This window comes from Salvelinus namaycush, chromosome 5, assembly GCF_016432855.1.
Source record: "Salvelinus namaycush isolate Seneca chromosome 5, SaNama_1.0, whole genome shotgun sequence".
Classification (NCBI taxonomy): Eukaryota; Metazoa; Chordata; class Actinopteri; order Salmoniformes; family Salmonidae; genus Salvelinus; species Salvelinus namaycush.
In genome coordinates, this window is record NC_052311.1 from 49602548 (window position 1) to 49623260 (window position 20713).

Below are 20713 nucleotides of genomic sequence, written 5' to 3' on the forward strand. Positions count from 1 at the left end.
CCACCCAAGTTTAGCTCTCTATGGGTGTGTCACTTTAGCTGTAATATGAGAACCATATGACCAATAGGAAGAGAAAAACAGATCGGCCAAATTATTTGCTTTTCTTCCTCAAACTACAGCGAATGAAAAGGTGAGTTTTTAGACAAACATTATTGCATATGAACATTTAAATGTTTCTTCAATAGGCTTATACAGTTATTGGGATGTTTTCCAAAAGTTATCGCAGCTGTTTTCATTAGTTAAGCAGTTCTTTAACGAGTCGTCTGGTAAACTTGGCCATGCCTTTTTGAGATCCTACGACATATTTAAATACATTACTTTATAATGTCATGTGCGCATTTAAATAGTATCCAATGTTTTACTGTAAATTGCGCAAAACACAATGTAACTATGTGCACAATGTGAACTTCTGTCAATACAGTAGATGGGCGTTGGTAGCCTAGAATAGTGTGCTGGCTTTTTCCAGGAAGTGTTTCTTGTGGCCATAATTATATATTGTCATGATTAAAGTACTGCAGTGGCAACAGTGCTGAATTAATCAATTGACATATTGTTGCAAGGCCTTATCATATTAATCCACGAGGTATGCTGGCTGTATAGGGAGTTAAACAAGATACTGAAATAAAGCAATTAGAGCCCTTGTTGAACGAGCTAATCGATACATTTCCCATTAAGAGGCCACATGAACAGCTTTTAACAACAACAACTGTAATATGATTGCACTTCTCAGCTTGCAAAGATCTATGTCCATTTGTTAAATGCAGCCAGTCATGGCCGGTCAGTGTTTATGTGGGCAAACTTCACAGGATGATTTGGCCACCTCCCTCAACTAGTCCTCAATCGACATAGATACTGTAGCTTACTGCTTGTTTGGGCCACTCAAATGTTGCCATTTATTCTTGCAGCTTGAAATTATTTTTATTTAATTTAGGACTCAAACCATGAAAAGAAGAAACTACAACATGTCTATCTTGATGGCCAGATATTGATATACAAATGGATCAGTTATGATGTTGACATTATTACTTCAGTAGGCCTAACTGCTCGTCAGTGGACATCAGTTAATGTACATTTTAAGGTTGACTGGCCTGCTTGTTATTTGGTGAATTGTTGGGCCTGAGATATGCCTCCCTTGTAGAGCTACAGATATAGCACTTTTGACTCTGTACCCACTGGGCAAAGATGTAAATTCAACGTAGTTTCATTGAAATGACGTGGAAACAACTTTGATTCAACCTGTGTGTTAGCCTAATTCTTTCACATCTGAAAATGTACAATCACCATCACTTTACCCTGGATAATTTGTCTGCTTTAGTGCGGTAGAGATACTTCACATACACTCAGACCATGAGATAACCCCTGGGAGTTAGGGTTTTAGTGGAGAGCTGAAATGTCTCCTATTTTTTTTTGTTGCATGGCAGTGTGGATGGCTAAATCAAATGAGATGGATGTTTTTCTATCCTAATGCATGCCATTTCCCTACTATCCATCATTGAACTGGCTTCTAATGCAGATGTTGTATCAATGAGAGCTGTGTCTTTTTCAAAGCCATTTGCACCATAATTGTTATGATAGCTGCTGATCTAATAGTATCAGACCATCTGCTTTTATTTAGTATGCTGGATTATAAATTCTAATCAATTACATTGACAGGGCTGTCAACTTTTGAAGAAAGCTTGGAGTGAGATTTGCAATGTGAATTTCATTTCCCCCTGGCACAACCTCTAGACGAGGGGTCTGTGGGTCCTTAGGCCTATGACCAGAGTGCAAAATTAAAACCACAGGTCAGATGTATTCAGGATGCTTTCAACGTGAAATGAACTCTCAAAAAAACACATTTTGGGGTCTGAAATTGTAAACATATTTTTTAGGTGGTTTGACACTTTATTCAGACAGTAATGAAATGAGATGGGAAGACAGGCACATGGGAGAAACAGTGGGAAGGTTGGAAGCAGGGATTGATCCCTGTTCTCAGGTGGAAAGTTGTATGTGACACGTGCCGAGGAGTGTTACCACTTTTCAAATGCTCTGCACAAGGAATACTTATATTAATGGTTGATGGCAGTGGGTAACCAAATCATAGATTGCAGTATACAGTTGAAGTCGGAAGTTTACGTACACTTAGGTTGGAGTAATTAAAATTCATTTTTCAACCACTCCACAAATGTCTTGTTAACAAACTATAGTTTTGGCAAGTCAGATAGGACATCTGCTTTGTGCATTACACAAGTCATTTTTCCAACAATTGTTTACAGACAGATTATTTCACTTATAATTCACTGTATCACAATACCAGTGGGTCAGAAGTTTACATAGACTAAGATGACTGTGCCTTTAAACAGCTTGGAAGATTCCCGAAATTGTGTAATGGCTTTAGAAGCTTCTGATAGGCTAACTGACATCATTTGAGTAAATTTGAGGTGTACCTGTGGATGTATTTCAAGGCCTACCTTCAAACTCAGTGCATCTTTGCTTGACATCATGGGAAAATCAAAAGAAATCAGCCAAGACCTCAGAAAAAAAATGTAGACCTCCACAAGTCTGGTTCATCCTTGGGAGCCGCTCCATGAAAAGTCGCTCAGCAAGGAAGAAGTCACTGCTCCAAAACCACCATTAAAAAAGCCAGACTACGGTTCGCAACTGCACATGGGGACAAAGATCGTACTTTTTGGAGAAATGTTCTCTGGTCTGATGAAACAAAAATAGAACTGTTTGGCCATAATGACCATTATGTTTGGAGGAAAAAGGGGGACGCTTGCAAGCCGAAGAACACCATCCCAACCTTGAAGCACAGGGATGGCAGCATCATGTTGTGGGGGTGCTTTGCTGCAGGAGGGACTGGTGCACTTCACAAAATAGATGGCATCATGAGGTAGGAAAATGATGTGAATATATTGAAGCAACATCTCAAGACATCAGTCAGGAAGTTAAAGCTTGGTTGCAAATGGGTCTTCCAAATGGACAATGACCCCAAGCATACCCCCAAAGTTGTGGCAAAATGGCCCAAGGACAACAAAGTCAAGGTATTGGAGTGGCCATTACAATGCCCTGACATCAATCCTATAGCAAATTTGTGGGCAGAACTTAAACAGTGTGTGCAAGCAAGGAGGCCTACAAATCTGACTAAGTTACACCAGCTATGTCAGGAGGAATGGGCCAAAATTCAACCAACTTATTGTGGGAAGCTTGTGGAAGGCTACCCAAAACGTTTGGCCCAAGTTAAACAATTTAAAGGCAATGCTACCAAATACTAATTGAGTATATTTAAACTTCTGACCCACTGGGAATGTGATGAAAGAAATGAAAGCTGAAATAAATCGTTCTCTCTACTATTATTCTGACATTTCACATTCTTAAAATATAGTGGTGATCCTAACTGACCTAAAACAGGGAATTTTTACTTGGATTAAATATCAGGAATTGTGAAACTGAGTTTAAATGTATTTGTCTAAGGTTTATGAAAACTTCCGACTTCAACTGTACTTGACCATAGACTGCTTTCAAGTTAAGGACACAAACATTTAGTATTTTGTAATTAGGGCTGGAAGAAAATCCTGCTTGCTCTCCAGGAGGGTAGGCCACTCCTGATCTATGCTTCCCAAGTGCTGGGTGTTTGAAAATGTTGTTGTTATAACAATTAATTTCTCAATCACCCAACCTTCAAGAAAAATCTAATGAATATCAATATTCGGGTGGTTTATGTCTACTAGTTGAAGATCCTTGCCATCGTCTTACTCTATCTAGACAAAATATGTGCACAATACTAAAATAAAATTATATGAGGCCTGTGTGACTTATTCCAAACTGTCAATGAATTGCTGCAAAAATACATAGTCTCATAAAATTCATTTTCAAAGACACAAATAGGCATATCAGAATTCATATATGTGATTACACTGGCAAAATTGGAAGAAGCGGAATAATAAAATAACTATGGGGGAAAACAGCGTTCTTGCTGACAAGCACACTAATTACCCTATATTTTACTCCATAATTAAGAATGAGAATTGTTCCACTGATCAGACTAAAAAAAGTAACTAGATAATACAATCTCCTGAAGACAAGATTACATAAATCTGCCCCTACACCATCCCTTACCAAATCATTTGTATATTTATGAGTTCACAATCTGTTTGACAAAATGATTTTCATAGTTACAAATCAGGTCACCCTACTAAACTTCCCTGCTAAAACAAGGGGACTAATACAAGTGTGGATTAAATCGACATTAGTACGTGCTGTCAAAAGGCTGCATTCCTCAATAGAGCTCGCCAGCTTGTAGTCGTAAAACCCAGAAATGAGTTAGTTACCTCTGGTTCGTTCACTCATCCCTATTGGAAAAAAATTATGGTGTAAGAGTTTTGGAATAAACGCCCCAAATAAGGTCTGAGGTTAACACAGGCTTATGAGATCTTATACGTTTTGTTCTATGAGATAATAGCAGTCAGTTAACATCACCTTTATGAATTAATTCAAAACGATTTTTTAAAAATCTCAAAAAGTGACGTTGGCTGATGAATGTTATCTCATAGAACAAAACGTATAAGATCTCGTAAGTCTTTGTTTACCGCAGGCCTTATTTTCGGCATTTATCCCAAAACCCTACAAAAACGCCATTAATCTTTCCCATAGGCGTTGTCCGACCAACTATGGGGGAGTTAGTGCCTTAAAAAAGACAGCATTACTATTTCCCCCCTATAGGAACGGGAATAACAGCAACATCATTTTGTTGACATTGTACATAAAACAGAGCTATCATGCTGCTCTTCTTAAACTTTTATAAACTCCGCGGAGAACGCTCTCTCTCTCCATACAAATCCGCTCTAATCTTGAGGGGAATTTCTTTAAAACGCGCATCCAATCCCCTTGATCCCTTATATAACTAGGCCAATCATATGCTTCAATGTGCCCCAGTTCACAGTGCTGTGGCAAGACAATGGGCGGATTCGATTATGCTGAGCCGCGGGGCACCGGGCAAAGGCCCGTCACGTCAATGACCGAAAGCAGGAAGGGAAGAGCGCAATTCTCAAATAGAACAGTAATATGTGCCACTCGGTCATTTTGTCAACAAGGCAGCATGGTGCATCATCCAGAGACATACATCTGTTTTCCATAAAATCAATGTTAGAAAATTCAAACTATTTTTCATTGGGAAGGCAGATAACGCATTTTTATAAAAAGTAAATCACTTTTGCATGGGAACACACAATCCTACTAATTACTACACGTGCATAATTATGTCACTTTTGTTTTGAGCCAACTTAACCGTGGGCATTGAACAGGGCACCTGGCTCACGCCCTGGAGGCAGCTCGGTTCTCTTATCGAATGCAATCAACTTTGAGCCGATGCAAAACACACCTATATGGGGGGTGATTCATGCCAGAATTAAGCGTAGTGAAGCTAATGATACCTCTCACCAAGTCACCTAACGTCTTCCTAGCGCCGTGCCGTAAAATAACACCATGAATTAACATGGACTGAAACTGCCGACGCGTTCACGTCACATAGTCATCACGTAACGTGTCAGTTTGTGTACGTTTATTAAGAATGATCTTACCATGAACGCCTTAAAAACATCTACATGTGTTATGCGTTACGTGTTAGTTTAAGTGTCTGTTTAGTTCATCAATTTCATTTGTCGATTTAGCTAAAATAGGCCTATCACCTCAATGCAAAAATTATTAGGCTAGTTGATATCGCAGCCACCATTACCCTGTAGATATGCCTATTTCTTGCATCCATATGAAATCAAGGGCTTCTTAGTAGCCTAGTGGTTAGAGTGTTGGGCCAGTAACCGAGAGATTGCTGGATCGAATCCCAAAGCTGACAAGATTAATTTTTTGTTGTTTTGCCCGAGCAAGGCAGTTAACCCACTGTTCCCTATTCGACTGAATACGTGTATTTCGATTAAGGCAGCCTCCCGCACCTCTCTGATTCAGAGGGATTGGGTTAAATGCGGAAGACACATTTCAGTTGAATGCATTCAGTTGTACAACTGACTAGGTATCCCCCTTTAATTTTCTTTGTTGGAGGTAGCCTAGGTCTCTAGTGGCACATTTAAAACAACTCGGAAGTCGGCAATCTCTGACTTCCGACTTCAGTGCGTTCAAGACAACTGGGAACTCTGGGAAAAAAACAAGCTGATTAGGATTTTTATTTTGTACAGTAATCCAACTCAGAATCTCTGGCATCTTTCTCTGACCTGAAAATCACTGATGTCATGATTTGACCTTGTTTTCCCCCCCACTTCCCAGTTTACCGGATTAACAAACACAATCACCATGCAATCCTTCGTCTATACATTTCTGTTGAGATGTTTTATGGTTAAAAGCAGGGTTCGAATTGAGGGGGTATGTGAGGATATAGGCCTTGTTATAGACATGCAAAAAGCATATGCTGCCACTTGTTTGCTTAGCCATAGGAAAAGCAACGGTCCAGATTTTATAAAGCGATCTAGGCTATAACAATGATAAACTCCACGATTATTTCTGCATAGTCTACTAGCCTATCGAAGGTCTTGCGCAGCCTAAACATCACAGGAAAATGTGGTTGGTTTATTAAATGCTCTGCAATGTAGAGCTATGCCTAATGCAAAATACCAAAATGTTAGAATCGGTATGGGTCTATGCATTGACCAAAAAGCTTAACAGATAAAAACATGAATTATTCAGGAGAATCCCATTGAATCAGGCTATTCATTTCAGTGCAGTTCCATTCTTACGCATATCCTTAGACAAAGCGGAACCGAAAACACCCCAGCCTGTTTTGATCACAGACCATGATGAAGCCTGAACATTTAGGCTGCGTCATTGATTTAGCCCAGAATTGCCTACAGCTTTGATACACATGAAGACCTATATTTAATCTGGAATTGACAAACAAAAGCCTGACTAGGATCTCGACTTTCCCCCACGTCAAATGTATTACCAATTAGGCTAAATGTATTCCTATTAATTTGCATAGGCTAACCATTGTGATTAATGTTATTTAACATCTTCTGCTTTTTATGAATGAACATGAATCAGGGTAAACATGTCATTTCAATGCCCCCCACACGCACACATTAATGATACTTACCTTACAGATCACAAAGTGAGCTAATTTCCACTCCATACATATGCAAATACATTTGATTCATACACTGGCTTGTCTGGCTGGTATGTTTTCATTTTAATCAGGCATTCCCTTATGTACACTGAAATAATTTCAGTCCTCAATTACGAAAAAAATAAATAAATCATAGCTCATTAGTACACCCTTGTGGTGGAATATATATATATATATATATATATATATATATATATTGTATGTCTTAAGATACAATTAATAATGTTGAACTAACAAATACCATCAAGAGATACGTTACAATTTACAGTACCGAACACGTTATGAAGCTGCTGTGAAAACCAATCTAGCAATATTTTAGATTTAAATATATAACCATTGATATTTTTTGGTACATGTTTGTCAATTTACTTTCAGATTTGTTTTGTATACTCACATGGCAATCAGACTGAAATACAGAATTCTAGTGTGTGGACTAGAGAGAAGGTGGGTATTGTGTGGATGGGAGGTTCTGCCCGTCACTTGTTTTTTAACAGGTAGTGGACTCGAAGAGGGAAACTGCAAAGTCCAGGCGCTGCTGCCCTCTTTGTTCTGAGTGTTTGCAGTGCTAGTGTTTTTAGCTAATCTGTGCATCTCACATTATGTGCCTAGTACTTTAGTTTTCTTGCTATTTATTAGCAGATAATGACAACTTGACAATAACAGTAGCTGATGGAAAGCACCAAGCTTTCCCAGGTCCCGCCTTCCTTTCGTCCTTCTTCCAAGCCAAGTCATGCACCCAGATGTCGAAGCACTAGGTCCCCTTGATTCTTCTCAGGTGGCTTTCCTTCTCATGTGCCCTGTCCATGTTCAGTCTCACCTTGATTGATAATAGAAATAAATGCAATTATATTTCATATTATTACAAATACATCTCTTATATAACTCTTGGAAGGCCAGAAAATAAATTAACAGCGGACAATAATTTTCACCTGGTCAAAAACCTCAGTCCGTGTCTGAAGGTGGTCCTCGAAGACGTTCTGATCTGGTTCCACAACTTCCACATCAGGTGGAGTTTCAGTGACCTCAAAGTACGTTATACGAAAACAGCAAAAGAAAAACACTGAGTCAATCCAAAAAATATATACTACAGTATATGCAATAATGTTATTTACAATTGCATTGTGGCGAAGAAATATAATACACCTAGAATGTACCACATATTTTCCTAAGCTAACAAAACCAGGCTAATACGCTGCTAGCTGGTGCTCATAAATGTATAAAACATATACTTTATACATTTGTCAAATTTCCTGCAATCATGGGGGACACACAGTATGGATGAATGATGAGTAGTCGACCGGATATAAATAGCACTCCTAAAGAAGATGTATTTTCAAGTTAGCTACCAACTTCAAAGAGGGAACTTTAGCTAGCATAAAACCCACATGGCAAACTGAGATTCGGCAAATAACATATAAAGACTGGCTTATTTGACGCCAAACCATTCATCTAATGTCTGCCATATGAGGTGTGGCGTGAGAAAATGGTCAAATGCATGTGTCTCACATCCAAGGCGTTGTCAGCTTTGAATCATTGATGATGATTTAATACAGAGTTAAAATCTCTTTTTTTTTTTTTTTAACTAGGCAAGTCAGTTAAGAACAAATTCTTATTAAAATGACAGCCTAGGAACAGTGGGTTAACTGCCTTGTTCAGGGGCAGAATGACAGATGTTTTACCTTGTCAGCTCGGTGATTCTATCTAGCAACCTTTCGTTTACTGGACCAACACTCTAACCACTTGGCTACCTGCCGCCCCAGGTAGCCTAGTGGCTGTATTGAGATTGGCTGTATTGAGATTGTTCTAGAGTTCTTGGATTTTCTTAGACAATTCTCTCTCAGTAGTCTCTGTTCTCTATGGGCATAAAGACTGTGCCTCCCCTGACAGCTGTAGGTGATAGATCAGGTTGAGAAATGAGGGTGACATCTTCACTGATCATCTGCAGTGTAAACCCCCTTGGGACAGACCTCAGCAGCAGACAAAGGCAGACTGAGACGCTGACAGAATAGTTTCCATTGTCTTGTTGCTGTGGTTACTGGCATTACTGTGGAAAATGCACTCCTGCTCAGCAAGTTTAATCTCCAACAGACAGTTTATCACTCCCACACTCTCTGTGGCATTGACTGGACTGGCTGAGCGAGCTTGGTGGGGATGGTGGTGGTAGTTGAAGGGCCAAATGAGAATGGATTAGGTTTTTATTAATAAACTGTGAGCTTATAACATTGTACTTTGACCTGGAAGTAATTTCATGCCAATTGTCAAATACATTTTACCATGATTTATTTCAGCAGTGGTGTATACGTTATACTGAATAATAAATGTTCTGTAACTTCTTCTATAATATATAATGATAGTATTAAATCTAAAATGGCCCCCAGGCTGAAATTTGTCTTAATTCCTGCTTGTATTATGTTATTCCAATGGTAGATACTGTATGTGATTTCCTCAAATGTACACTGTTACAATGCACTTAGCACCACCCCTTCAGTCACAGTCTACTCTAGTACATCATAGTGTTTGAAATTACTAATTGGCTTTCTGCTTGCTGTGCATACTTCATACTGTATTTCAGATCTTCATTAGTTGGTTGTTTTTTCCCCATTTGGCACTTTGTTGATGTGTTATACAACACACTTGAATTGAGTGTATACTGCAGACAATAAATGGTAAATACTTAAAACATTTCTATAACATAAAACCATTAAAACACTACCTTGAAATACACATTTGAAACTCCATAGAGTATCTACCCCTATGTGTCATCCCTCACTGGTGAATTCTCTTTGCATTGTTGCCTTATTGCTCACTGGGTGTGTCCAGCTGTAATCCCAGCAGGCTTGGTTACTGAAATGTACACTGATCCCTCTCTCTCTTTCTTTATCAGTTCTCACTTTGAGGCCAGCAGGGATTCACTCTAGTTGAGAGTTTGAGCAAGGAAGCAGAGCTACAGTCCAACAATAGCAGAACAGCTCTACGTAAGTTCAGAAAATAATATACTATACGGAGGGAGGGAGGGAAGTAATCAACTATATGGGCCTAGCTTTTAAGACTTTGGTATTGCTGTTGAACTTTTCCTTCATTTTAACTAAGGCCTTGAACTGGGGGATGATTGGTTGTCTATATTTTAAATGTTTTAAATGGATATTCAAAGTCGCCAGGTGTATGATGTTTCCTCCAACACATTGGTATGGTTGGCTTCCGTGTTAAACGAGCATTGTGTCAAGAAGCAGTGCGGCTTGGCGGGGTCGTGTTTCGGAGGACGCATGGCTCCTGGCCTTTGCCTCTCCCGAGTCCGTATGGGAGTTGCAGCGCGATGGGACAAGACTGTAACTACCAATTGGATATCACGAAATTAGGGGAGAAAAAGGGGTAAAAAAATGTATAACAGTTCCGAACATCCTTTTGACCATGCCCTTATGCTCTTTTTTCAGATGTTATACTGGTATTTGTTGTGCACTGAATAATAACAATACCAGCAAAGATGGCCAGCCAGCTACAGAAGATTGTATCAGAGAAGAAGAACATGGTAGAGACTGTAATGGAAGTGTTTGAACAGGGAGCTGAGGTGGTGGCCAGTATCGCAGGTGACTTCTTCCCTATTTTCGCCATCGCTGCTCCCATCGTGAAATTGGCCCTGGACAATGTGGAGAGTAAGGAAGCTGTGTTCATGAAGGAGCAGTTCCAGAAGGTTCGTGAACGCCTGGAGGTGATTTCAGAGGAGATGCAGCGGATTAACGAGGAAATCAAGAAGAGCGGCACGGACGCTGCCTACTTTTCTGTAGAGGAGAACATATCTAACCAGTTCCGCAAGTACATGGACATCCTCAATGCCAAACCCAAGTTTCGTGAGGTCAAAAAGAAGCTTTTCATGGAGCATTTTGTCAAAACAGGTGGCGACAAAAACCTACATACCCTCTACAGTGCCGTGACAGGAGACAACTTCTCTGGAGAGTCAGTGTTGGAGATTACTCTTAACTATGAGGAGAAAAGTCGACGCGCCATGGAAGACTTCTGTGCCAGGTTGAAGAACCTCTTTTGCATAGGCCTCATCGCTCTGATGGGTTACACCGCACTGAAGGACTGCGATGACGAAGAGAAGCTTCTTCAAGACTGGGGTGAAAAGATGAAGGAGGTACAGGTGAAAATGAATGCTGTCATCGAGGACTGCATCACCAGCTTCTCCAAGCAGGCTGAACTGGATTCCCGGAGGTTGGTTAGGGACCATTCTGACCTGAACAACCAGCAGCTGGCTGACGCCATTTTGGAGAAGATGAAAAAAAAGTATGACTGGGTGTGCTGGTCTGTCCGTATATTCAGCTCCCCTTCGGGTTTGTTCTCGAACAAAAAAGACATCCAGTGCCCCACAGGAAAAAATCGCTTTCAGGTGCCAGCGACAGACGAGAAGCTGAACGTCATGGTGTCCTACAGTGCCTCGCCCGAGCCTCTGAACAAGGCCCACATCCAGCAGCTGATCCAGAGTCAGAAGAAACTCACCGTAGTGGGTACAGCTGAGCTCCTGTTTAAGCAGTTGCCAGGTGCATGTGCAGTCCACACGGTAAAGACTTGCAAAGACCTGGCTTGTGCCTGGAGCTTTGCCGAAGAGCTACACTACTGGGAGCAGCACAAGAACTTCTATGTTTGCGTTCACTGCAATTGACATTTTCTCACTTAAAAATGAATTAATAATTAGCTATAGATACCAAGATTATATTCATTCCAATTTGGTCTTTGCACTAAGACTGACATTCCCAAGAACTTTCTCTCTTTCTCAGTTGAGTTCTGATCCCCAGCTATACTAATGAGGAGGAACACAAGCTAACACTTATTATAAAGCATGATAGACTGTTTTACCTGTTAATCTATTCTTTGTAATGTTTTTATTTTATGTATCCCCCCTACTCTGTGTTGCCTCTGATAATGTAAATTCAACTTTGGATCTTGATACATATTCTAAATTGATCAAATCATAGATTTTTTAGGAAGTGTGTAAATATAAAAGCCTAATGTTTGTATTGTCTGTAAGAAATCCCTCAACATTTTGCATAACTAGAACTGCATTTTCCCTCTTTATATACAGTTGAAGTCAGAAGTTTACATACACTTAGGTTGGAGTCATTAAAACTCGTTTTTCAACCACTCCACAAATTTCTCGTTAAAAAAACATTGTTTTGGCAAGTCGGTTAGGATATCTACTTTGTGCATGACACAAGTCATTTTTCCAACAATTGTTTACAGACAGATTATTTCACTTTCACATAATTCACTGTATCACTATTCCAGTGGGTCCGAAGTTTACATACACTAAGTTGACTGTGCCTTTAAACAGCTTAGAAAATTCCAGAAAATTATGTCATGGCTTCTGATAGGCTAATTAACATAATTTGAGTCAATTGGAGGTGTACCTGTGGATGTATTTCAAGGCCTACCTTCAAACTCAGTGCCTCTTTGCTTGACATCATGGGGAAATCAAAAGAAATCAGCCAAGACCTCAGGAAAAAAAATTGTAGACCTCCACAAGTCTGGTTCATCCTTGGGAGCAATTTCCAAACGCCTGAAGGTACCACATTCTTCTGTACAAACAATAGTATGCAAGTATAAACAACATGGGACCACGCAGCCGTCATACCGCTCAGGAAGGAGACGCGTCCTGTCTCATAGAGATGAACGTACTTTGGTACGAAAAGTTCAAATCAATCCCAGAACAACAGCAAAGGACCTTGTGAAGATGCTGGAGGAAACAGGTACAAAATTATCTATTTCCAAAGTAAAATGAGTCCTGTATCGACATAAACTGAAAGGCCGCTCAGCAAGGAAGAAGCCAATGCTCCAAAACAGCCATAAAAAAGCCAGACCACGGTTTGCAACTGCACATGGGGGTAAAGATTGTACTTTTTGGAAATATGTCCTCTGGTCTGATGAAACAAAAATAGAACTGTTTGGCCATAATGACCATCATTATGTTTGGAGGAAAAAGGGGGACGCTTGCAAGCTGAAGAACGCCATCCCAACCGTGAAGCACGGGGGTAGCAGCATCATGTTGTGGGGGTGCTTTGCTGCAGGAGGGACTGGTGTACTTCACAAAATAGATGGCATCATGAGGTAGGAAAATGATGTGGATATATTGAAGCAACATCTCAAGACATCAGTCAGGATGTTAAAGCTTGGTTGCAAATGTGTCTTCCAAATGGACAATGACCCCAAGCATACTTCTAAAGTTGTGACAAAATGGCCCAAGGACAACAACGTCAAGGTATTGGAGTGGCCATCACAAAGCCCTGACATCAATCCCATAGAAAATTTGTGGTCAGAACTGAAAAAGCGTGTGCGAGCAAGGAGGCCTACAAACCTGACTAAGTTACACCAGCTATGTCAGGAGGAATGGGCCAAAATTCACCCAACTTATTCTGGGAAGCTTGTGGAAGGCTACCCAAAACGTTTGACCCAAGTTAAACAATTTAAAGGCAATGCTACCAAATACTAATTGAGTGTATGTAAACTTCTGACCCACTAGGAATGTGATGAAAGAAATGAAAGCTGAAATAAATCATTCTCTACTATTATTCTGACTTTTTACTTGGATTAAATATTAGGAATTGTGAAAAACTGAGTTTAAATGTATTTGGCTAAGGTGTATGTAAACTTCCGACTTCAACTGTATAAAACAGCACCTTAGAGTGAACTTTCACTTGCAGATTCAATTTCAACTGCTGCAATTTACATTCATATGGCACAGTGGAGGCTGCTGAGGGGAGGACGGCTCATAATAAGGGCTGTAACGGAGCAAAGGGCATGGCATCAAACTATGTGTTTGATGTATTTGACACTATTCTACTCATTCCTTTCTAGCCATTCCCATGAGTCCCTTCCTCCCCAATTAAGGTGCCACCAACCTCCTGTGATATGACGACAACTCAACTGATATTTTATCATTCCTGTCTCTGTTATTTTGGCACACACTGCTTCACTGAACCTGCTCCCATTCCATGTGATTTGATCAACCAACCCACTACACAGGCATGCTAAGACATATTATTGCTGTGAAGGTGGAGGAAGATACGCTTGTTTACTCATGAATGCCTAGCATAGATATGCTCGTCACATCTTTACCTGTTGTGATGTGCAACAGAAATGGTGGTATCACAGGTCATCTCGACTCAGTCCATAGTTCCACAACCCTATGAAGTACTTACATTTAGTATCATAATGTTTAACCCATTCCACTTTCCATGCATTCATTCTATTTTGCACCTTTATTTTCTGAGCAATTTTACTAGTTTTATGTTTTCTTTTACAAAACATGTTGATCTGAAGTGGGTGCTTCACGTTGGTGGTAGATGACATCTGGAAAGGCGCTATATACACTACCAGTCAAAAGTTTTAGAACACCTACTCATTCAAGGGTTTTTCTTTATTTTTTACTATTTTCTACATATAAGAATAATCATAAAGACATCAAAACTATGAAATAAAACATATGGAATCATGTAGTAACCAAAAAAGTGTTTAACAAATCAAAATATAGTGTAGATTTTAGATTCTTCAAGGTAGCCATCCTTTGCCTTGGTGACAGCTTTGCACTTATCCTCTGCAGCAGAGGTAACTCTGGGTCTTCCTTTCCAGTGGTGGTCGTCATGACAACCAGTTTCATCACACTGTAGTGCTTGATGGTTTTTGCGTCTGCACTTGAAACTTTCAAAGTTCTTGAAATTTTCCGGTTTGATTGACCATGTCTTAAAGTAGTGATGGACTGCCATTTCTCATTGCTTATTTGAGCTGTTCTTGCCATAATGCACTTGGTCTTTTACCAAATAGGGCTATCTTCTGTATACCCCCCTTCCTTGTCACAACACAACTGATTGGCTCAAATGCATTAAGAAGCAAAGAAATTCCACAAATGACCTTTTAACAAGGCACACCTGTTAATTTAAATGCATTCCAGGTGACTACCTTATGAAGCTGGTTGAGAGAATGACAAGAGTGTGCAAAACTGTCATCGAGGCAAAGGGTGGCTACTTTGAAGAATCTCAAATATAAAATATATATTATTTTTTTTAACACTTTTTTGGTTACTACATTATTCCAAATGTGTTATTTCATAGTTTTGATGTCATCACTATTATTCTACAATGTAGAAAATAGTACAAATAAAGAAAAACCCTTGGATGAGTGGGTGTGTCCAAACTTTTGACTGGTACTGTAAATGCAATCAGTTAATAATTATGAAGTGGTGGTTTGATGTCTATGTCCTGCCTATTACAAACTAGCCATTGCCAATAACTTCAACCTTTTTAAAGGGGATGAAAAGAACACAAGTCATTGCACCCCCTTAAACTAAGTAATAAGGACTCCATATTCAACATTATAAACTGTATGGTTTGAGCTCTGAATGCTGATTGGCTGACAGATTGGTATATCAGACAGTATACCACAGGTATGACAAAACATTTTATTTTTACTGATCTAATTACGTTGGTAACCAGTTTATAATAGCAATACGTCACCTCAAATGAATTATTATTTTATTCTAGTATCTCTATCAATATGCCTTGTATCACACAATTACTGTATCAAATAAAAACAAAGATGGATATTACTATGTTAATTTATTTTATCTTGATTTATTTGGTTTGCTGTTTGCCTTTGGTCACCACAGTATAATATGTTTGAGGAAAGGGCTGATACTGCACTGGAGTATTGCCTAAATCTGCATCTAAGGTGAGGAGTTACAGATTGGAAAAAATACATTTTACTCAATGTTATACACTACCATTCAAAAGTTTGGGGTCACTTAGAAATGTCCTTGTTTTCCATTAAAACATACATGAAATTAGTTGCAAAATGAATAGGAAATATAGTCAAGACGTTGACAAGGTTCTAAATAATGATTTTAATTTAAATAAAAATTGTGTCCTTCAAACTTTGCTTTCGTCAAAGAATCCTCCATTTGCAGCAATTACAGCCTTGCAGACCTTTGGCATTCTAGTTGTCAATTTTTTGAGGTAATCTGAAGAGATTTCACCCCATGCTTCCTAAAGCACCTCCCACGAGTTGGATTGGCTTGATGAGCACTTCTTACGTACCATATGGTCAAGCTGCTCCCACAACAGCTCAATAGGGTTGAGATCCGGTGACTGTGCTGGCCACTCCATTATAGATAGAATACCAGCTGACTGCTTCTTCCCTAAATAGTTCTTGCATAGTTTGGAGCTGTGCTTTGGGTCATTGTCCTGTTGTAGGAGGAAATTGGCTCCAATTATGCGCCGTCCACAGGGTATGGCATGGTGTTGCAAAATGGTGTGATAGCCTTCCTTCTTCAAGATCCCCTTTACCCTGTTCAAATCTCCCACTTTACCACCACCAAAGCATCCCCAGGCAATCACATTGCCTCCACCATGCTTGACAGATGGCATCAAGCACTCCTCCAGCATTTTTTATTTTTTCTGCATCTCACGAATGTTCTTCGTTGTGATCTGAACACCTCCAACCTAGATTTGTCTGTCCATAACACTTTTTTACAATCTTCCTCTGTCCAGTGTTTGTGTTCTTTTGACCATCTTAATCTTTTCTTTTTATTGGCCAGTCTTAGATATGGCTGTTTCTTGGCCAGCATCCTCAGGAAGAGTAGCTGCTGATTTTGCAACAGCTAATGGGGATCCTAATAAAATACCAAATACCAAATCCCAGAGTCTCCTCTTCACTGTTGACATTGAGACTGGTGTTTTGCGGGTACTATTTAACTAAGCTGCCAGTTGAGGACTTGTGAGGCGTCTGTTTCTCAAACTAGACACTCTAATGTACTTGTCCTCTTGCTTAGTTGTGCACCGCGGCCTCCCACTCCTCTTTCTATTCTGGTTAGAGTCAGTTTGCGCTGTTCTGTGAAGGGAGTAATACACAGCATTGTATGAGATCTTCAGTTTCTTGGCAATTTCTTGCGTGGAATAGCCTTCATTTCTCAGAACAAGAATAGACTTGACAAGTTTCAGAAGAAAGTTATTTGTTTCTGGCCATTTTGAGCCTGTAATCGAACCCACAAATGCTGATGCTCCAGATCCTCAACTAGTCAAAAGAAGGCCAGTTTTATTGCTTCTTTAATCAGAACAACAGTTTTCAGTTGTGCTAATATAATTGCAAAAGGGTTTTCTAATGATCAATTAGCCTTTTAAAATGATAAACTTGGATTAGCTAACACAATGTGCCATTGCAACACAGGAGAATGATGGTTGCTGATAATGGGCCTCTGTACGCCTATGTAGATATTCCATAAACAATCTGCCGTTTCAAGCTACAATAGTCATTTACAACATTAACAATGTCTACACTGTATTTCGGATCAATTTGATGTTATTTTAATGGACAAAAAATGAGCTTTTCTTTCAAAACAAGGACATTTCTAAGTGACCCCAAACTTTTGAACGGTAGTGTATATAGTCAATGACATCATAGCAAAACAATCGGAGTCACAGGGTAGAGCTATCTGAGGGACAGAAGCTTTGGCTATTGCATTATAGTTTGAAAACACCCAACATGCACCCACATGTAATTTTGTGGCCATGTGACAGAACTTTCATATCCCCTCTTTGGAAATTGCAGGGTCAAAAATACTCTTACGATGAATAAAATGTTTGATAGAAATGTTTCTGTTTTGTTGATATTAAGTATGTGTTCTACATGACAACTTGTAACGCTCGTCTTCGGGTGAAAGAGAGGAGGACCAAGGCGCAGCGTGGTAAGTGTTCATGATGATGAATTTTAATGCTAATCCAACAAACAGAACACTACAAAATACAAAACAACAAACGAAGTGAACAAACGAACGAAACAGTACCGTGTGGCGAACAAACACTGACACGGCAACAAACACCCACAACTCAAAAGTGAAACCCAGGCTACCTAAGTATGATTCTCAATCAGGGACAACGATTGACAGCTGCCACTGATTGAGAATCATACCAGGCCGAACTCAAAACCCCAACATAGAAAAACACACATAGACTACCCACCCCAACTCACGCCCTGACCATACTAAAACAAAGAAAACACAAAAGAACTATGGTCAGAACGTGACACAACTAGACTATACAGTTGAAGTCGGAAGTTTACACACACCTTAGCCAAATACATTTAAACTCAGTTTTTCACAATTCCTGACATTGAATCCTAGTACAAATTCCCTGTCTTAGGTCCGTTAGGATCACCACTTTATTTTAAGAATGTGAAATGTCCAAATAATATTAGAGAGAATGATTTATTTCAGCTTTCATTTCTTTCAGCACGTTCCTAGTGGGTCAGAAGTTTACATACACTGTCACGCCCTGACCTTAGAGATCCTTTTAATGTCTCTATTTTTGGTTGGTCAGGGCGTGAGTTGGGGTGGGCATTCTATGTTTTGTTCTATGTTGTCCTTTTCTAGGTGTTTGGCCGGGTGTGGTTCTCAATCAGAGGCAGCTGTCTATCGTTGTCTCTGATTGAGAACCATACTTAGGTAGCCTGTTCCCACCTGTGTTTGTGGGTAGTTGTTTTCTGTTTTGTGCGTCTTCACCTGACAGAACTGTTTCGTTTTCGTTCTTCCTCGTTGTTATTTTGTTTACTGTTCAGTTTTAATTACATTTATAACATGAATACTTACCACGCTGCGTTTTGGTCACCTTCTTCCCAGGACGATCGTTACATACACTCAATTGGTATTTGGTAGCATTGCCTTTAAATTGTTTAACTTGGGTCAAACGTTTTGGGTAGCCTTCCACAAGCTTCCCACAATAAGTTGGGTGAATTTTGGCCCATTCCTCCTGACAGAGCTGATGTAACTGAGTCAGGTTTGTAGGCCTCCTTGCTTGCACACGCTTTTTCAGTTCTGCCCACAAATTTGCTATAGGATTGAGGTCAGGGCTTTGTGATGGCCACTCCAATACCTTGACTTTGTTGTCCTTAAGCCATTTTGCCACAACTTTGGAAGTATGCTAGGGATCATTGTCCATTTGGAAGACACATTTGCGACCAAGCTTTAACTTCCTGACTGATGTCTTGAGATGTTGCTCCAATATCCACATAATTTTCCTACCTCATGATGCCATCTATTTTGTGAAGTGCACCAGTCCCTCCTGCAGCAAAGCACCCCCACAACATGATGCTGCCACCCCCGTGCTACACGGTTGGGATGGTGTACTTCGGCTTGCAAGGCTCCCCCTTTTTCCTCCAAACATAACGATGGTCATTATGGCCAAACAGTCCCCATGCGCAGTTGCAAACCATAGTCTGGCTTTTTTATGGCGGTTTTGGAGCAGTGGCTTCTTCCTTGCTAAGCGGCTTTTCAGGTTATGTCGATATAGGACTCGTTTTACTGTGGATATAGATACTTTTGTACCTGTTTCCTCCAGCATCTTCACAAAGTCCTTTGCTGTTGTTCTGGGATTGATTTGCACTTTTCGCACCAAAGTACGTTAATCTCTAGGAGACAGAATGCGTCTACTTCCTGAGTGGTATGACGGCTGCGTGGTCCCATGGTGTTAATACTTGCGTACTATTCTTTGTACAGATGAACGTGATACCTTCAGGCGTTTGGAAATTGCTCCCAAGGATGAACCAGACTTGTGTAGGTCTACAATTTTTTTTCCTGAGGTCTTGGCTGATTTCTTTTGATTTTCCCATGATGTCAAGCAAAGAGGCACTGAGTTTGAAGGTAGGCCTTGAAATACATCCACAGGAACACCTCCAATTGACTCAAATGATTGTAACGGCAGTCTAGCTCTTCCTCCTCCTCGGACGAGGAGAGGAGAGAAGGATCGGAGGACCAATGTGCAGCGTGGTAATTTTCCATGAATTTAATTAACACAAAGACAAGATACTGACAAACTAATACAAAACAACAAACGACCGTGAAGCTACAAATGAAAGTGCAATACACAAGCTACTAACGTTAGACATAGACACTACACAAAATAACAAACGAACTAACCGTCACAGTCCTGTGTGGCACAAACACTGACACAGGAAACAACCACCCACAATCCCCAACACAAAACAAGCCACCTATATATGATTCTCAATCAGGGACAACGATTGACAGCTGTCTCTGATTGAGAACCATATCAGGCTGAACACAGAAACAGACGAACTAGACACACAACATAGAATTCCCACCCAGCTCACGTCCTGACCAACACTAAACAAGCAAAACACATAAGAACTCTGGTCATGACGTTACAGTACCCCCCCCCCTGAGGTGTGGACTCCGAACGCACCCCTAAAACTCAAGGGGAGGGTCTGGGTGGGCATCTGTCCGCGGTGGCGGCTCCGGCGGTGGACGAGGACACCACTCCACCACTGTCTTTGTCCCCCTCCTTAGCGTCCTTTGAGTGGCGACCCTCGCCCACGACCTTGGCCTAAGAATCCTCCCCAAGGCCCCCACATGATTTAGGAGGTAGCTCAGGACAGAGAGGTAGCTCAGGACAGAGAGGTAGCTCAGGACAGAGAGGTAGCTCAGGACAGAGAGGTAGCTCAGGACGAATGGCAGCTCCGGACTGAATGGCAGCTCTGGCAGCTCCTGACTGGCTGGCGGCTCTGGCAGCTCCTGACTGGAGGGCAGCTCATGACTGGAAGGCAGCTCAT

At 40.4% G+C, this 20713-nt stretch overlaps 1 protein-coding gene across 1 annotated transcript; it reads left to right on the forward strand.

Moving 5' to 3' along the window:
• Positions 1 to 46: 46 nt before the first annotated feature.
• Positions 47 to 12250, forward strand: LOC120047609 (protein rapunzel-like). Its single transcript, XM_038993148.1, has 3 exons — positions 47 to 130; positions 9993 to 10083; positions 10540 to 12250. The coding sequence occupies exon 3, from the start codon at positions 10590 to 10592 to the stop codon at positions 11763 to 11765; it is 1176 nt and encodes a 391-aa protein (XP_038849076.1). The 5' UTR covers positions 47 to 130; positions 9993 to 10083; positions 10540 to 10589; the 3' UTR covers positions 11766 to 12250.
• The last annotated feature ends 8463 nt before the right edge of the window (positions 12251 to 20713 follow it).